This window comes from Myiozetetes cayanensis, unplaced genomic scaffold (assembly GCF_022539395.1).
Source record: "Myiozetetes cayanensis isolate MyiCay16 unplaced genomic scaffold, myiCay2020 scf10, whole genome shotgun sequence".
NCBI classification, from domain to species: Eukaryota; Metazoa; Chordata; class Aves; order Passeriformes; family Tyrannidae; genus Myiozetetes; species Myiozetetes cayanensis.
The window spans coordinates 13,790,183-13,808,866 of NW_026086605.1; the positions used below are offsets into that span (position 1 = coordinate 13,790,183).

General features: G+C 45.5%; 1 protein-coding gene across 1 annotated transcript in view; it reads right to left on the reverse strand.

The window, feature by feature from the left end:
• FBXW4 (F-box and WD repeat domain containing 4) overlaps positions 1 to 18,684 on the reverse strand; it is a 60,926-nt gene that overhangs the window by 13,555 nt on the left and 28,687 nt on the right. Inside the window, exon 6 of the mRNA XM_050335478.1 lies at positions 1,540 to 1,605. Coding sequence (XP_050191435.1) covers positions 1,540 to 1,605 — 66 coding nt within the window. The remainder of the gene's footprint in view (positions 1 to 1,539; positions 1,606 to 18,684) is intronic.

Consider the following 18,684-nt stretch of genomic DNA (forward strand, 5'->3'; position numbering starts at 1 on the left):
CCTGCCCTGCACACACTGATGAGTCTACAAGCTCACAGAGGTCCCTGGAGAGGAAAAGACCCAGTGGCATGGTGCATTCCAGCTGTGACAGGTGAAGAGGGAAAAATAAGTTTGACACTCCAGCCATTGCAACAGAGGCCCAGTGGCCTAGGTTGCCTTGGCTTTTTTATTTGCCTGTCACTCAGGCTTTTACGTTATTGAAAGATCAAACTCCGTTGTGCTTGTTCATTACCTTAATCCTATTTTCTACACAGCTTTATTATCTCTTCAGGCTTCCTTGGGAATGGCTGTCAGAAAGGCTGGGGCAGGGGGGAGAGGGTTGCCCATCTCCTCACAGCTGGCAGATGCCTCTATTCAAGAACAGCCAGAAGACTTGACGGGCATGGGTATCACAGCACAGCCTCCATCCTTCTGGGGTACTCCAAAGGCACTGTTGGACTGGCTCACTAAGAAACACGCACCATTAGCTAAACGCACCAGTGCTCTCTTTCCTCCTCTATCTTATCCTTTGTACAATGCAAAGTAATTTTGTTACTTCAGAGAAAAAACAACTGGCTTAAATTTGTATTTGATATAGTTGACTTAGACAATCTAATCAATTTAAACTATTGATTAGAAGGCATTTGGTCTCAGACTTGCCCTGAGACCTTCACCAACCCTCCTCTACCTCCTTTCCCCAAATACAGCTCTTCTGACACCCCTCAGGCCCTTTCTGCATTGCTCACCTCAATCCTGAGGGCACTCCTTTGGATAATCTGTGCTATGCCACTCCTACCCAGAGCATACCAGTCCTGGAAAGCTGAGCTGTTGTTCCAATAATCCTGCCAAATATTTGCTACCTGTCCATCACCACACACAGACCCCCAGGCTGAGAGTTTCAAATTTGTCAGCAGTTGAGTCTCACGTCAAGATTTGAGATCAACATTTCCCCAGTTGCTAAGGTCAGCACCTTCCCCAAAAAGGAACTACTCAAAGGCCCCAAATCCACAGCAATTAACCTCCTCAATGCTTACTACGACACAGAGAAGACAACATGCCTAAGTCACTTCCACAGATAACCTGCCCACACCTCTCTGAGCTACTAGAATTGCCAGCCAAGGCAAGATGACTTGTAAAGTAGAGCCTGTGTTTGCCTCTGGCTTCTGAGCACCACAGAGAAGTGGGTAACGGGAGAATAGATATCACCTTCCTCACCCCTCTGGCTCAGGCTGAGGCATCAGAGACAGATGGAAAGGAAGGTGTAATGGGTATATTCTGACTGGACATGGGTAATGGGAAGAAAACAGGATGGCTGTGCCATCAACTGGAAAAGCTGGGTAGAAAAGCCAAGTTGCTCCCTACTGAACCAGAACCACACTGCACATTACACCTTTCCATACCAGTTTGTTCTGTCCCCTGCTCTGTCACAGATCTCGTGTTTAAACATCCCTTGCCTACAGGAACTAAAGGAATGATTTTGCAGCATTTCCAATAATGCATTTCGCATTGTTATTCACTTTTCTCATCAAGTCCCCTTCTGTAACCTGGAAGCTCACTTACCTCTCAAGGTCCCAGATTCTCAGAGGTGAGGTGTGTCCACAGCAGGCTGTCCCCGTCACAAATGAGCTGTTTAAAAAAAAACAAGCAAACAAAACCCACTTACTAATCCTCATGTTCTGAAGAAACAGTGCATGAGCAAGACAGAAAACAGGTTACGAGACAGACTTCCCATTCTGGTTCAAGACTAACTCAGCGTGTCCCACAGCATTTCACAAGGGACAGGCAGCAGCAAAGGCAGAGGTGCTCCAGAGCTCTTAGTAGCTGAGCTTCCCAGATGCACCAGGTCACAACTGCAGAGAATTGGCAGGACACAAAGACATATTTGTTGGAAAACCTGACAGTAACAGCCATAAATTGCAATGACATCTTCAAACAAGTCAGTACAGTACTCAGCATGTTTCATACACTATCAGTGCTGTAAGCTGCAAAGACCCCATGGAAAATTCCCTGTTACTTCCTACTTCACATCTTTTTTCTGTTTGTTGGAAACTTCTGAGCACAATCATGAATTGGCTGCAGCATTACAGGCCTAGAGAATCACAGAATAGAGGTCTCCTGTCCAGCCTGCTCAAAGCAGGGCCAATTTCAAAGCTGGATCAGGTTGCCCTCCCCAGCGCTCAAGCACTTTCTGTTAGAGGCAGCACAGCTCTCCTACAGCAATATTTGGCTCAGTTCACACTCTCCAGCAGTGTCCATTCCAAAGTCCTCTGGGCAATGCTATGTCCCTGCTGCGTATGCTGGCTCCAGAGGTCACCTAACAGCCACTGGCTTCAGACTAGTTCACAAGACAGGAGCATATCCTTAAAATTAAGCACCAGGAACGTGGGTGCTGTGGCTTTCCAAACCACACTGCTTGTTTTGTGCCAACCTCCTATCCTCAGTCCAAAAGAGAAAGCAGCTCTTACAAGGATTTCGAAGTAAGCTACAAATAACCTCTCACAAAGCCACATTTATTGCAGCTTCCAAGAATAAACTGCCAAAACTATGTTTAAGTCAATACAACAAGGATAGCACAAATGCAGGAAATGGAACCTGCTTTAAATAAAAGCCATCTCCATGCTTTGCCTTAACATCTTTTGCTCTATGACACAGGGCTGGCAGCTGAAAGATGAAAGCAAAACAAGAAAATAGTGTCATGTCTGTAAAAATAGCAGTTACAGCAGTTCTGAAACATTTCTTTGATCCTCTATGGCATTCCTTTGGAAGTCAAGGTGTCTGCAAGCCTCTACTGCACCAGGAATGAATTCTTGCAGCACCTTTGACTTCTGTGAGTCAGTCAGAAGCATCCAGTGAGAAGCACTACTGCTGGTGTAACAAGGCACTCAACAGCCAAGGGGTAAGCACGGGCTCAACTCTGCCAAAGCCAGAGAAGGGCCACTTGGAAGCAAGGCCAAAACTCAGAACTCCTTCTACTCCTATCTCCGTGTTTTAGCTGAGCAATTAGTTCCTCCAAATCATAAGGCCAAAGCAGCACTGCCAAAAGACTCTGCAGAAGAGGCAAGCAGGTAACATCAAACCATTTCAAAGAGTTACAGGAACCTAGGAAGGGCTTCAGCTACCAAGACTCACTTTTGTGCTGGCTCTATACTTCCTATCCAAACTCACATACCTGGAGGTGTCCACAAGTCCTGTGACCCTTAGCTGCCCTTTAGGGCTAGGAAAGTCCCACGGTACCAGAGCTACTTCAAAGTGTCTCCAACCACGCTGTCTTACATGCAAAATCCCAGGTTCATTGGCAGTGCACACGCAATCAGCCAATGCACCTGTAGCACTGAGCTCTCCCTGCTCACCTGTGCTGCAGGGTGCAAATACTATTCTTCTCCACAGAAGTCCCTGACCAAAGTCTGAATCTAAGGAAAAGCCAATTCCTGTTGTTGTGCAACAGCCACTAGGATAAATTAAGAAAGCCACAGCATTTCATCTTTGGAAACAGGGTTTCTCCTCAGCACCTGCCTTCTCTACACCATAGTGCAGGACAAGAGGGAACGCTTCCTTTTTTGCCAATATCTCCTATCTCAGAGGAAAACAAGCAAAAGACACTGCTTTGACAGCTCATCAGTCAAACCCCATGTCTGGAAAGCAGCTCTTTGGTCAGGGAGTCCCTCAGCTAAAAAGCTAGGTGTTGGGTTCTGTCCCCCCTCCCCAAACATAATTCCTTAATAACTACTAAAGCAAATTACCGTGGTTAGAAACATAATAGCAGTCAGGGAGTCAGTCAAGCAGGCAATTGGGTGCTTAAGATTTTTTTTCTGGGGGACAAACTTACTCTGTACCAGAAGTGAACACCCTCATGTGGGAGACAGGCCCCTTTGTGCAGAAGGTATGCACAAGGCTTTGATGGTTGCCACAGGTCTAAATTAGCATGGAGGCACACCAACAGGGAGAAAAAGGTGGGAGGAACAGCAAGGTCTAATCCCCGCTCATGCTGTCAGTTCTGGACTTCAGCTTTCCCTCCTCGGTCCTTACCCCCCGCCCCTCAAAAATTAAAAAAAAAAAAGGAAAAAAGAAAAAGAAAAAAAAAAAAGGCATTAGATAAAGAGATTTCTCTCCAGCATGGAATACAGGCCTCAGGGCCACAAACAAGTCTCTTCTGGGTAAAGCTGACTCCATTCAGTCAACAGGAATTTTGTCTCCTACTTCAGCAGGATCAGGTTTGCAGGCCTTATCTTTAACAGCCTGAGCCCATTAGCAAGCAAAGAAAAGACTTCTCCCAGAAGAGCAGGCCACCTTCACTGCCAGCATGCGAACACAGCATTCACAAGACAACATGCACAAGTGGTGCCAATGAGAAATTCTTAAAGCCTGAGAGTGAACTGATCTTAAAGTCTGGATTCCAGGAGATGATACAGGGCCCCTCACCTTGAGTCTGATCTGCAGGCATATACCTTTAAGCCCCAGACCTCTCATAACTGGGAACCTCGCAGAGGTGACAGTTTTACTCCAAGCAAAAGGGCAACACAAGTCAGCCTTGGTAGATCTAAAACAGCATGCAGATTAGAGGTAAGCATGTAAAGCTTGGCTCCAAAACTTCTGAAATTTCAGTCAGCAGAGCTGAAGCTTTCTATCAGTGGCTTGCCTCTTTCAGTGCATCTCGAACAAGGCTCTTCTGTCTTAGAAAGCACAGAGCACACACAAGAAACTTCTGACTCAGAGAAGCACAGCGTCTTCCCAACTGTTGCTGCAGGCTGCCCAAGAGAAACAACTCAAGCTGAGTTACTAGCTTAGAGAATGTTGTTTATTTTGCTTACAATGCTTTCTGGAGTCAGAGAGACTGAGGAGAGACTAGACTGGGAAGAGGGGAGCACAAGATACCCTATATATATCAACACAGGCATGACCCATCCATCAGAAGTATATACAATACTATTAACATACACTGATTAGATGCATCTACATCCAACATAAAAACTGCTATGCCCAAGCTTTGGATGGCCTTGGAGATGTAAGGCTCCTTCTCCACTAAGCTTTCCTCTGTCCTCTGAAAGCTGCTGGGTACCATGACTACAACCTCCCTCTAAAAGGCCCTTATAATGGGAAAATAAGCACCGCTGCAGGACTTCCGTAAGAGGACATGTTGTCTTCATAGGGATACCCTAGCAGCTAAAACCAAACCAACATAGCATTTCCACCTCTCCTATACCAGGAAGGCAAGGATTTTGCAGAGCATGAGACACACATACTTCATATTTTTGCTGTCTAAAGCAAGGAATTTTCTAACTCATCTGATACTTTGATGTTCTCTTTCTTACTTGAAACTCCCTACTGAGGAGAGGAATAAACAAGAGAAAAAAAGACGAGCAAGGCTTCTCCAAAAGCCAGAACTTCTCTATGCTACAGAAGAGACATTTCATTAGAGATCACACCCCCACAGTAGAAGCTGGGCCAGGGGATGAGAGAAAACACTCATCCTGGTAGTGCTGTTGGAAGAAACATAAGAACTCTCCATCTGACTGACTTGTGGTTGTTGAAGATCCCCATGGCATTTCTGGCAACAACAGTAGTGTTCTGGCTACAGTCCAGCTGCAATAATTCCATGCCTGCTCCCAAGGTGCCAACTACAGTTTCACCCGCGGAGCATCCCCCTTTACCCCATCCTGGACAGAACATTGCCAGATGTGAATGAACCAGAGGGACAGAGGTAGATGCCCATCAGTCTTTCTGGAAAGATGCTGTTCATCATGAAGCTTGGAAACAGTCTCAGCTCCAGATATACAAGTTCCATTGTACAACACATACTTCCCCCACTGTCAACGCAGGTTCCAGAGCAGGCCCTGCCTGAGCTGGGAATTCTGCAGTGCAAAGCATTGAAGGACCCTGGGTGAAACAGGTCCTTTCTCACTTCTTCTCACTAAACTTACCCCATTTCCCCTGGCTTGCGCCCTTCTCCTGTACTGTAAACAGATTGCTTCTCAAGTCCCATTCTGCTCTTTGGGGATTTCAAATCCAGAATCTGCTTGCCACGTGCAAGAGTCTGTTCCTTCCTCCTGGCGCGCTCCCCCGCCCCCTGGAATTGGACATCGTTGTTCCATTTTGGAAACTATTATATATGGAGACTCATTGGACTGGGAAACAAAGAAGTTATTACTTGACCGAGCCCTGCAGCTGGGAATGTGGAAGGTGGGGGGAGAGAAGGGGGAGAACCGAGGGGAGACAGGATGGGGGGGGCTGGTAGCAGTGTTATGAAAGCGATCAACAGAAAGGACAGCTCAAAGATGGGAAACATCTATTTTAAAAAGTCTCAAGTGAGATGAGAAAAGAAGGAGAAGAGAGAGCAAGTCCAAAACGGAGACAGGAGAAGAGAGAGAGCAGTTGGTGCCAATGGTGCCGCGGGTTAAACACACGGGTCTGTGGGTTTGTGTAGCCTTTGATTCAGCACTGACACGCTTTGGCAAGGGAGGCCACTGGAGCTGTCAAATCCTTCACCAACGTGCCCATCAATTGTATTCAGCTCTCCCCGACCTGCACTGGCATTTTAATTACTGTTGGGTAAACTAATTTGTACAAATGAAGGCAACTCTGCCTAATAGAATATGCAAGCTCTCTGACCTCTGACAGGCGATGACACAAGATACAAAGGAGGCAGAGGAAGGCTTTTTATCAGAGCCTTATTACTCTCTATTACTCCAATTAGTTAAGCTCCAGTGCTCCTAATTGGGGGAAAAAATTGCAATTAAATCAATTTTTGATGGGCTGAAAGTGGGTTACCGAACCGCCCTGCCTGTGAAACACTGATATTATAGCAGCAAAGGTCAAAGTCTTTGTCGGCACCTGTGGGGCCCCCACCTCCCTTCTCCAAGCCCCTCTGTGCCCCCCCCAACACACACACGCAGCTCGCTAAGGCGAATCATTAGAACATGTCATGTCTTATCGCGGCCGCCACCATCCTGCCAACCTCATCAGTTGACATCATTATGGAAGGTAACTCCTCCAGCATGAATACAGTGCTAAGGTCACACAAACTTGATGGAGCCCCTGCTGAAGAGCAGATGCAACAGTAACAACATTGTGAAGGGGAGAGGAGGGGGTCAGAAACCCAGCGCAGGGAGTTTTGCCACCTCCAGCATGAGGCTTCTACAACAGACCAGATACACACAAAGGGAGAGAGACAGAGAGCGGGGAAGCAAGTGCTCCGTCCCTAGGGGCATTTAATTTGCAGAGGAAAAAAAACCACCACAGCATCAGTTTAGCATTTTCTTCTTCATGAAAAAGCAGGCACCACAAGCATCCAAGAAGTCCCACCTGCCTTTGATTCAGGCAACGCTGGACAAACCCAGGTTTGGGTGGTCATGCAGGACTGGTGTTGCCCCTTCACTGCCCCAGACCAAACCCTTTAGCCCTTCTTTGTGCTTCTTGGAGGATGCCCATAGAATCAAACCAAGCACCTTCAGTATCTCAGAAGTCAGGACATCTAAGTTATATGTTAACACTCTGTAACCACAAATTGAACAAAAATCAGAGGTAAGGCAGTTGCACTTAAAGCTCACCTGAGCAAGCAGAAGATCCCCACTGCAGCGCAACGTCATCTTTGTTCAGCAGTGCAAAAAGGACTCAGCAGCTGGAAGCAAATGGCCAAGCTTGTTCCATAAACAGACTGGAAAGTGTTGGCAAGTTTGCTGCTACTTCCTTGAGCCCTGAGTGCATGCCACAACATCCCTCAAGGCATCAGTCAACTCAGGGTTGAACTGTGCTCCTGATATGCACCTAAATGCTGCAGAAGAGAACTACAAAAGCTACAGAAGAGCTCTGCAACACCCCACCATGACTTGTCACAGACAGAGAGCAAAATGGGTAGAGAAGACCAAATGAACCCTGCAACACTTACAACCACTACGGCTCCAAGAGGAAATGCTGTGCTCTTGCAAGGAGCACCTGTGACACAGGCATGAACAGACAGACCAATAACTCATTCACATGCCACCTTGAGCCTCAAGTGGACCACAGAAAGTGATCCCCAGAAAGAAGCTATTTGCATTTTATACTGAAGGGCACTGTGGAGATGCTAGGTTGAAACAGTGAAGTCACATTTGAGACAAAAATTCCAGCTCATTAGATAGAATAAATGCCCATATCATTGTCTCCCAGGTCATTCACTCAGGGTAGTGGGAATGTCATTCACTCAGGGTAGAGGGAATGTCAGGTTCGCCTCTCCAACCCTCCTCCTCAGCCTCTAACTTCGTGCCTTCCTGCAGATTTCAGAGACACACAGGCTGCAGAACATAACAAGCCTTGAATATACCCAGGGGTCAAATTCCCAGCATGGCAGATAGATCACCCCTACTCTAGCAAGCTGCTTAGCAGGTACAAAACCTAGACACCTCCATCTTGCCTTCACTGCTTTGAATTTTCACCCCACGCTGTTTGCCCAAGTCACCTGTAACTTTGCTCACTGTCCCTTCACCAGCCCTGCAGCAGATAAGTTTTGTGAAACCAGGCAACTAGTTATAGAACATAATCCCCAGTTTGGGAGAAAAGCTGAGCTCAGTGACATCAAGACAAAGATTCCAGACAGGAAAAACACATGCACATAGACCTCTTCCACACTGCAGCATTGAGCAGGAAAATATCCTTTATTAGAAGCTAGTGAATCCACCCACAGAACAATCCTGATGTTCTTAGGGCTGTTCACATCTAAGTATCACTGCTTTCCCCAATAGTCCACATAACACACGCTTTTAGGAAGAAGCAATTGTCCAGCACAGGATAACATTCCGATTAGCTCTATAAAAGTTGCTTGAGGGTCCTGAGTGTTCCTGTACGAGATGAATATTCAAACAGTGCTCTTCATGGAGCTGCTGTCATTTTTCAGCACTTTGAACAGAATTGCCTTTGTGGCTACACAAGTATTTCTACTGAGTTGATATCAGTCCTGCTCCTTTATTAAAGGGAAAGGTTTGATAACCTATGTTTATCAGTGTAAAATACATACTTACATGGTATGTCCAACAATCTTCATCCTTCCTTGCTCCCCAGCCCTGGGCTTGCCAGGCATGAAGTAGTTGTTTAAGACAGAAGTCTTTGTATGAGGACTCTAGCTCTTTCCAGACCAAATTTAAACCCCAAACGATGCACAAGTTATTACCATTATTACAGGAAAAAAAGGGGCCTCATAACAATAGAAGAAATTTAATCCAGAACATAACTCAGGCACTGATCTGAACAACTTGTATCAAAAATCAAGTGTGGCAGAAAGCCCATGTGAAGGTTAAGAAAAAAGGAAATCTAGGGACTTCCAGGTCAGTTCAAGACTAGGTGATTAAACGCCACTACAGTAGGGTTATTTCAGCTAATCAGTAACCAGAACAAAATCTCAAAGGACATTATTAACACTCAGAAGCTATAACATTAGGAAGGCAAAGAAAGTGGCTACTGAGGTTACATTTATGTTTTGAGGAGTATAAGGTTTATTTGAGTTTTTTGTTTCTTTTTCATGTGCAGGTGAAATAACCACAGCTGGTGTCTGGACTTCTTTACTGACACAATGCATTCTCCCTTCCAGCATCACCGTGGCAATCTCAGCCATTTGCAGCAACTTCATCCCATGCTCTACTCTTGCTCTACTCCCCAGAGCAGCTTTTCAAATACCTATGGGCAAGGCTCCTGCAAGGTACCCACCAGACCTCACCACCACTGCACCTCCAACTGCTGCACATGCCATCTGCAATACAGTACAAAGGAATTGCAAGGTGACTCCATAAAATCTCCATCTTGAGCAAATTTCCTGGTTTTTCGGTACAAACTGAAAGGAAGAAACAGGTGAAGCTGCTGGCTGAGCAGCAGAAAAACATAGTCCCTGGATGAAATACATGCAAAATATTAGACACGGGACACCATTTGCTCCTTGGATAAGCCAGGCCACCTACAGACTATCACACGTCTTGGGCAGATCTTTGAGGGCCTGCACACCCAATTCTAGCCTTCACACCCAGTACCTACCTATGTCCTCCCTACTGGGCTCCACTTGCCCTGATGGTAGAGGCACCCTGAGCCTGGTCTTCACCCACTTCCCCAGATCCAGAAGCCCCCTCAAACTCAGTGCTCTGGGCCCACACACAGCCTTACAAGAAGCTCTGAACTCCAGCCCTCGCTTTCTCAGAGCCTGCCCAGGTGTAAAGCTCCAGCGATTCCTTTCTTTGCCATTTTCTCTCCCTCCTCCTCTCCCCCTAGCCCCACCAACACTTTTGGGCCACACATTGAGCCGGGAGGTTGGAGTACACGAGGACCACTACAGCAGTCGTGCTGTTTCAGGGCCCCCTCAACTCAAGACAATTTCTAAGAGCCATTTCTTATCCTCCCCTCCGTGAAATGATTTCTGTTAATTGCCTGGTGGGAATCAGTTATAGGTGGGGGAGACTCTCCCCGCATACACACCCTGGCCCCTAATTGGCTTATTGAAGTTTTAACGGGGCTTTCACCTGGAGAAGCTGGTAATTATTCCCTTCATTCCCCTCTTGCTTGTACCTGTAGCTTCACACTCAGGGCCTGCCTGGCTCCACGGGGGGGACTTTGTTCCCTCTAACTACAGGCCCCACACAAATGGGCCCAGCAGCAGGAGAACGCAGCAAAGTGGTAATTTTCAACCTGGCGTAATTAGCCAAGGTTCTTTCAGCCCAAACTGCTGAATGGGGAGAGGGCTGCTGGGGAGGGTGCGCCATGTGGGAATGGTGGAACAGGGGCTGCTCTCAACAGGCGGACAAAGGCCTCTTGGGGGCTCTGATCTGGGGCAAGCAAGAGGAGGGGGTTGGAGCGGGACAGTCTGCCTGGCAGAGCTGGGACACGATCAGCAGTGGACACACACCGAGGAGTCAGCCCATGACAAGCATCTTTCCCCAGCCTGTGGAACAGGGCAGTGCAGGATGCCAAAAAAAGGGGTAAAGGAGAAAAGAGATCCAGTGATGCACAGTAAGAACATGGGAAGGGGTGTGATGCATGACAGATTCTTGAAGGCCTGGTGTAGCCTATGCTCCCAGGACAGGATTTCTAGTCTAGTACTTTTTCACTGAGATTAGACTTGGGGAGAATAAGCTGGACAGTGCATGTCCCAAACAGGATAGCAAGAACTGTGCCAAGGACAGTGAGAACTCTTATTGCTGAGAAAAATCAGGAAAAAATAATTCAACTCCTCCAAAAGTCAGGCAACAAGCAGAACCAGGAGGAAAGCAATAAAGGCTCTGGGTTCAATTTTTGCTGAGCCATCTCCCATCAGCAAACCAAACCAGTTTTTCATAGCTGGACCTTATTTGTTCTGCCCCCTTTTCTGCTATAAGACTTTGGTTCTGCAAAACTAACAGGAAACTTGCTGCATGTAGGTTGACCAAAAAACTTGGCTACCACTGTATTGCTCCTGTGTCAAGTCAGACTGGTGTCAGTTGTTCCACAAGCCAGAGACTGTCATTCTGCGGCACACTGCCTCTGCTGATCTCAGGACTTGTTAGCATCTATGCCTTCTTTGAATTTATCACCATTGCCTTAAGGATAAAAATGCTTGTCCTGGCTGGTCAGGTCTTGTAGACAAGTTAGAGCTGCTCAGTTGAATTGATGTTCACAGCTTCAGTGCAATAGGGTCTGGGTTTTGATTTTTTTTTTTTTTTTTAATTAAAATCATAGTTTGAAAAAACTCATCTTGTGTCCCTTATGATCACAATATCCTACTGGAAAGCAAGAATTGTCATAATCTAAAAGCTTGGTCCTGATTCTGCAATGAAGACCGAATGGTAAGCAGGCAAATGAAAAGGTGGCACTACTTTTATCAAAGGACCAGGTACACTGTAGTGCTGAGCAAACCCTAGGAGATGATGCAATCCCAACAATCCCAACAACAAGGAAAGGAGATCCCCAGGGACTCCAACTGTAGCAAAGGGACAGGCAGGCAGCACAACCCTCAGGGTACAGACTTGTAATTTCTGATCTGCCTAAAATACAACTGTGACACAATGCTGCAGCAGGTTGCAAACTGGAGAAGCAAGTTGCCTTATTCCACCCTGTGACTCTGGTTTCTTTTCATATATGTATCTATCACATTTTACTAAAGACTCTCACAGAAAGGACCATTTTTCAATTTCAATCCAATTTTTTGCAGCCTCACCCAAGCTGCTTTAAGTACGTGTCACAGAGATGAGTTCAGCCAAACACCGGATACCTTTGGCTCATCAATGCTCAAGCCTTTTCCTTAAAAGCAACCTTTCATACTTCTGGACAAAGTATGTTTGCTGTGAAATCCATGCTAGCATCTGAGAAGCTGAACCAAGAATAAATATACACAGACCCATGCTGATCAGGCCAGTTTCAAGCCTGCACAGAGAAATACAGTGAACACCCCTTGAACTAGTGCGAAAAGATATGTAATGTCGCCTGTGCTCACACCTTATGACAAACCCTACACTGTCCAGGACCTTTTCTTCTTACAACCCCACACCCTAAAAGAGGACATGTAGAATTGATTTAAGTAAATACTTCAGCTGTCATTGCCTTGGACAAAAGTCTAAATACATGCTCCTGTGTAGAAAATGCTTAAAGAATCATTATGCAAAAGAAGAAAACCTCTCCTATTTATAAAATATCTCCTTTATATTTTCTAAGCTTCAGGGCTGCCAAGACCAATCCCAACATATTTTCAGATGTGACTGGCAGAGTTTTCTCTTAACAAGTATTGTTTTAAAAATGCATGTGTATATATATAGAATGACATTTTATATAAACTTTTCCATTTGAACATATGACAGAAAATGACTTTTCAATAAGCAGCAATCCATGCATGCCAGTGAGGTCAGGGGGAGGGGAGAATCCTTTCAGGTTTGCCAGAATAACTAAAATCCAAGAATGTCTCAGTTTAAGACTAGAGATGGGAAGGAATCTCTTTTCCTGGTGCCACAAGCCATGAATTATTTTTGTCTTATTCCTTTTGCCATATGCACACACACACACATATACCAAATTCAAACTTCCATATTTGGGAGAATTTTAAAAGAAGTGATCAGGATGGTGAGGAAGAGGATTTCTCAACAAACACATCCTTTCATTATCTTACCACAAAGGGCAGCAGTTCTTTCACCATGCAGAGGCAGGAGCTGTACTTGTTCATGCTTATAGGGAAAAGAAACCCAATCACATAAAAACAGAGTACTTGATCTTCCTGCTCTGCCCTCTGATATTCAAACAATTTACAAATTAGATCTAAATGAGGTCTTCGTCAGGAGAGAGGGAAATAGTGCTCAGAGGGTTTTAAGAAGTCAAAGACCAGGCAAGGTGAAAGGGGAAAAGTGTATATATGCAGCACATGCTATGCACAGAGAGGCCGAGGACGCTGAGCCATGGAGACACAGGTGCTCTGTGGAGGAGGCCAGCAAAGCCTCATCTGCGTTTAACTCAGCCATGAAATGACTCCTAGAGCTTTCCTGCTCCAATCATTCCAGTCCTGACACAGACACGCTTGCAACAACTTTAATTCATTTGCCCTTAAAGCTCTGGGCAGCTTCCACTTCCCCAGCTCTTCGCTCCATGCAATATGATTTGCTTCAGGGTTTTCATGTTAAGTGTTTGGAGCATGTCAATTGTTTGCCCCTAAGAAACCAAGATCCTTAATAAAGCCCCTACTCTCCATCTGCAGGCTCAGGGCATGCCTGGTTGTGAGCAAGCACAGAGTGAGAAATCAAACCTGCCAGTCGGGCCACAAAGCCCCGGCCCTGTGTGCAGAGAAAGGCACACAAGGTTCCATCAAACAGACAACACACATCTAAGGCACAAGGAGGTTTAGGGGTCACCTCTCACAGAGATCCTGAACCACCCAAAAACTTGCTGGGAAAGTTTAGCAGAAGCCAGAATCGAAACCATCCTGACATCAATATACAATAAGACACAGCTTCACAGCACAAGCTATCACCTTCAGTATCTGTAATCAGGGCTGGGCTGCAAGGCAGACCAAGAACTATTGAATTTCACTGATAACTGAGATTAGCCAGATGAAGAAAGGAAGGAGATCAGGCAAAATAGATGGTGTAGAGACAGGGAAAGAATAAGAAAGACAAGGAGGTGAGTAATAATTTATTATCATACTTGATGTCAGCATATTGGAAAAAAATTTACACATAAAATTGTGGAGGAGGGAAAGGGTTGTACAGAAAAGGACTGGGTAAAGGCCTCTTCAGGCAAAAGTCTCAACTCTGCAACGGAACAGAGGATTCCCTAACAAACATTGTCCTTTGGCAACAAGAAATATCTGAAAAAGGGATAAGAAGTATCACACTGCCTCCTGCCCCTCAGTAAGTTGCTGTCAAAGTGGAGTAGGACAACCTGCTGGCAGTCAGTCCTCCAACGCTTCAAGGAACAGAAGTCTGGAAGCTTTAGATGCACAGGCAGCTTTGCGGGCAGGAGTGTGAAACCACAGCTTCCTTTTTTCATTTCTATGGCCTGCCCTATTCCCATGTGCTCTGAGAATTTAGGAAGTCACATCCAAAAACACAGTTATTAAAGGAATAGTTTTTACTTGGCAAGCCAAACACCCATACAAAGAAATGCCAGAACCAGGCTCACTCACATGTCCTACACTGAAATGAGCACATTACTCAAGCATCACTATTTGATTCTGCAGCAAGTTACAAGTGTCCCAGTTGAAGCTGTCACTGATCCGTACCATGTCAATACAGAAGATCCAATTACATGGCCATCAATTCATGTTAGGCTGCATCTCTGTGGACTCCAATCAGAGGCTGCACTGGGAGGAACTGATGAGTTTACCACAGCTCAGGGATGCCTAACACTGAACTCACTCTAAATAACAACTGGCCAGCAAGTACCTGCAACAGTCATGGGTTGCTAGAGCTTCATACAAGGCTATTTATACTAGAGTTGGGGTGGCTTGGGAAAAATATTAAAACTGTAAACATAGCAGAGGGTATCCAGAGGGAGGAATCATTCACTGTATAACCCTGCAAGACAATGAGGCAAAACTTTTAAAAATAGAACAAAGTGTTTCTTCCTCAGGACAAAACACTGGATTGGAAATGAGGCTACGAAGCCCAGAACACTAACAGGTTCAGAGACAAGAGATGAGCTGCTCACAGAGCTAGCCTCTGCAAATATGAAGGAAACGCTGGTCCAGATGCAAACTCTAGCCAGGGAAATCCTAACCTCCCCAGCACTGGAAGCTGGGAAAGAACAGGCAGGAGAGGATCTTTTTGCTCTTGTCTTGTTTCTTACCTTCTCAGCAGACATCTACTACTGACCACTGCTGAACACCAAACTCTGGGGTAGATGGGTGCTGGACTGACCCACCATGGCCAGAACAAGAGAAATGTCCACCTTCATCAAGCCATGGGCCATCCAGCTCACCATTTTATCTCCAGCAGTGGTACTGGCAGATGCTGTTCAGAAAGAACATGTAAGCTTGGCAACTCTTTGTGGTCATTCTCTTTGTACTACCACAGCATCCACAACTGATATATTAAGGATTTTGAAGAGTATATCCCCATCTAGCCCTCCATTATGAACCTGCTATTCATGAATTTGCCAAGTCACTTTCAAAACTGGTGGCTTCATAACCTTCATAACCTTCTGGAGCATTACATTCACTACACACTGTGTGAAGAAATACTATCTTTCATTCATTTTTAAGCAATCTCCTAGTAAATTGAAATGTCTCTAATTCTACTGTTGTAGGATTTGGTGAATAACACTTCCATATTCAGGCTTACCCACCATCGTCTTACTCTCCATATTTTCTTCAGACTGGTTTTATCTGGACTGCCTAACAGAGGCAACCAAATATCAGCACATCATTAACTTCTGCAGAGTGTTTGACTTGGGACCAAATATGGGGAAAGGCCACAAAAACAAGATACAAACTAGTAATGCAGCCATTTCTTTGGCACAGAGGAGTGTGCCTCTGCTGTATCTTCTCTTCAAAACCTTTTGTTCATTGCTCCTTCTGAGTCAGGTTAGAATTAACTGGTTGCTCCAAGCTTTGAGACTTCAACCAGCCTCAGTCACTCTTAGATCGGCAGGGAACCGTATCACTGTCTCTACTGCGAGAGCTGGAGAGCCAACACAGGTCTGAGGACCATCAGGGTCTCACAAACCATAATTTGGGAAGCAGAGGACAGACACTGCACAGTGGCAACAATACTGTTCACCTGCACTCAATACTACTAAAGTACCTCGTATTTTCCACCACATATCAGGAACATGAAGCCTTTGCTTTGCCAGGCTCCAAACTTGTCTGAAGTGGTCTGCACACTGTCCATGTTCCCAGATTGCCCTGAGATCATGAGAACACAGATGCTAGAGAAATATCATTGCTTTTCTAATATCTGGAGCAGGCTCCCTTGCTTCTCCAATATCTGGAGCAAGCTCCCTTGCTTCTCCACTGTCAAAGAGGAGAAAATCCAGGGGAAGTACATGGAAAAGGAAAACAGGCTCTAGGCCAAGACAGAAAATAGGATGTAAGAGAAAACCTCTTCCATCAGGCAGTCCTGCTCCATCCCCATCCCTCATTAAATCACCTGAGCAGGCAAAGCAGGTCACTGAACAAAGCATAGGTGAAAAGCTCAAGATAGGTGCACCATGAGAAAGAGACCAAGCACAACAACAGTAGCAGTTGCTGCTTGGCCCAGCTTAGTCTTCAATTGCTTCTTCTGGAGAGTTCACTTCTTTTCGTTGTGGGGTAGAGGTACACACACAGATGACCAACAGACTTCTTTTTTTCTCCTGAAGAAACCCCAAAGCTGTTGGGTTCCAGCTTGCATGCCTCTAACCAGCCCCCACACTAATAAATCTCTGGGACTATCAATCACCTTGGTACAGGTCTCTCTTCTCAAAGGAAATGGGCTCTTTCTTGTCATTAGCTGCCTGTGTCTACCAACCATAGCAGGGGCTCATTCAAGCCCTCTTTGATGGACAGTCAAGACTTAAAGGAATATGTACCTCAGTCTCAGAGGACAGAGAACAAGTATTTACCCATTAGACAAGACAATGCACGTTAAAAGCTGTCTTTAGTACCTGGTCCCAAATTAGCCCTCCATTTGTGAAGTGCCAGGATGCCTACAAAGCAGTATGAGTACATCCCACATGCCTGCATGAGGGATAGCAAATGGAGCATCACAAACCCACAACACCTCTTCAGAGCAAGAAAGTGGTTGTGCTTTGTGCAGGTGGGAGGGAAGGTAGAGAAGACCTGACAAATCCTAAATAATGAACCATAGAACACACTGCAGGCAACACTACACAGAAAGAACAGACTTTCCATGCTGCCTTCCAGTCTGGAGCAGTCTCACACTGCTCTGAAAAGAAACTAGAGGCAACAGAGCCAAGGAGAGAGTCAGAGCTGCACAATTCCACCTACGTTTCCAGTGTCCAATTCCACTAACAACAGAGATGAAGAATGCCAGCAACTCAGGGAAACTGAAGCTTAGATACAGGCGAGAGGCACTCTGGTATGCTCCATTTTGAAGCATATTAGCACACAAGCCAGATACACAACTAGACACATTGAGGAGAAATTCCCATTCTTCAGAGGAACTGGTCTCCCTTCAAGCCTATCTCTTCTTACTCATTTGCTCCTCTCCAAATTCCAGCCTCTCTGGTCCTGCTCCCATCTTCTTTCTACCTTCTCCAACATTTCAAAAGTAGCTTGCTTTACTAATCTAGAAGCAGACTGATGCTTTTGCTCATTTTGAATGGTCTTTTGTGAGAATTGAAGTGACCACAGAAGGCTGGGATGAGAAACATCATCATCCTGATGTGTGCCAGACCTAATATGGGAGAAGCCCATAATAAAATCCAGAAGCCCATCTCTGAACCGTGCCTTCATTTTCAGCAGTATTTTCTCTAGGCCTGAAGATATTCCTGTGGGCATTGTTTTGCTCTGTGTCAAAATGCCAAAATTAAGCAGCAAGTGTTAAGTCAGAGATTTACATTTACGACTTCTGTAAATTCGTATCATCTTAACCTCATCCCGAGCACACGGATGACAGAGCCTGCCCAGGATGAAGGCAGTGCTGCTTTAAACATCCTCCCACTCTGCTAGAAGCCACCTTCTGTGCAGAACCCTTCCTTCAGAACTTTCCTACAATCCGTATTCCTACATTTATATATTCCCTCTCCTGAGCTGGAACAGAAAAGTTTGTAACTGTAGGTTGGCAGAGCAACATACCTTGCATACCACACACCTGAAGAAAGCCTGCTTTTCTCTTCCTCTTATTCTTCCCCCTCTTCCATTCCTCCCTCCCGGCCTTTCCTCAGTGCATTGACTGTTAAATAATTCAATCCCTGCTTGGAAAAAAGAAAGTCTCCCCTACTCCTAATACAGAGATGCAATGATAAACCTTGTCCCTTGATTTCCTTTTAAGTTATTCTTTACATCCATTTATACATACAGATGCACATACAAAGCTACATCCATGCACGCCTATTTCTTGAGTTGGTACAAGTTATTTGGACCATCAAGTTGTGCACAAGACCCAGTGGAGCCACCAGACATTCTGTGCTGGAAGTTGGCCATTGCCTTCCCACGGATATATGCAAATTCCTGTTGGATACAACAGCTCTAGAGGTAGAATTAGACGAACATGCCTTGAACAAGTGCTCTGCACAGCATGGACTTGATATGCTTGAATTGACTCCATTGATCTTAGTCATAAAACATATCCTTATGCT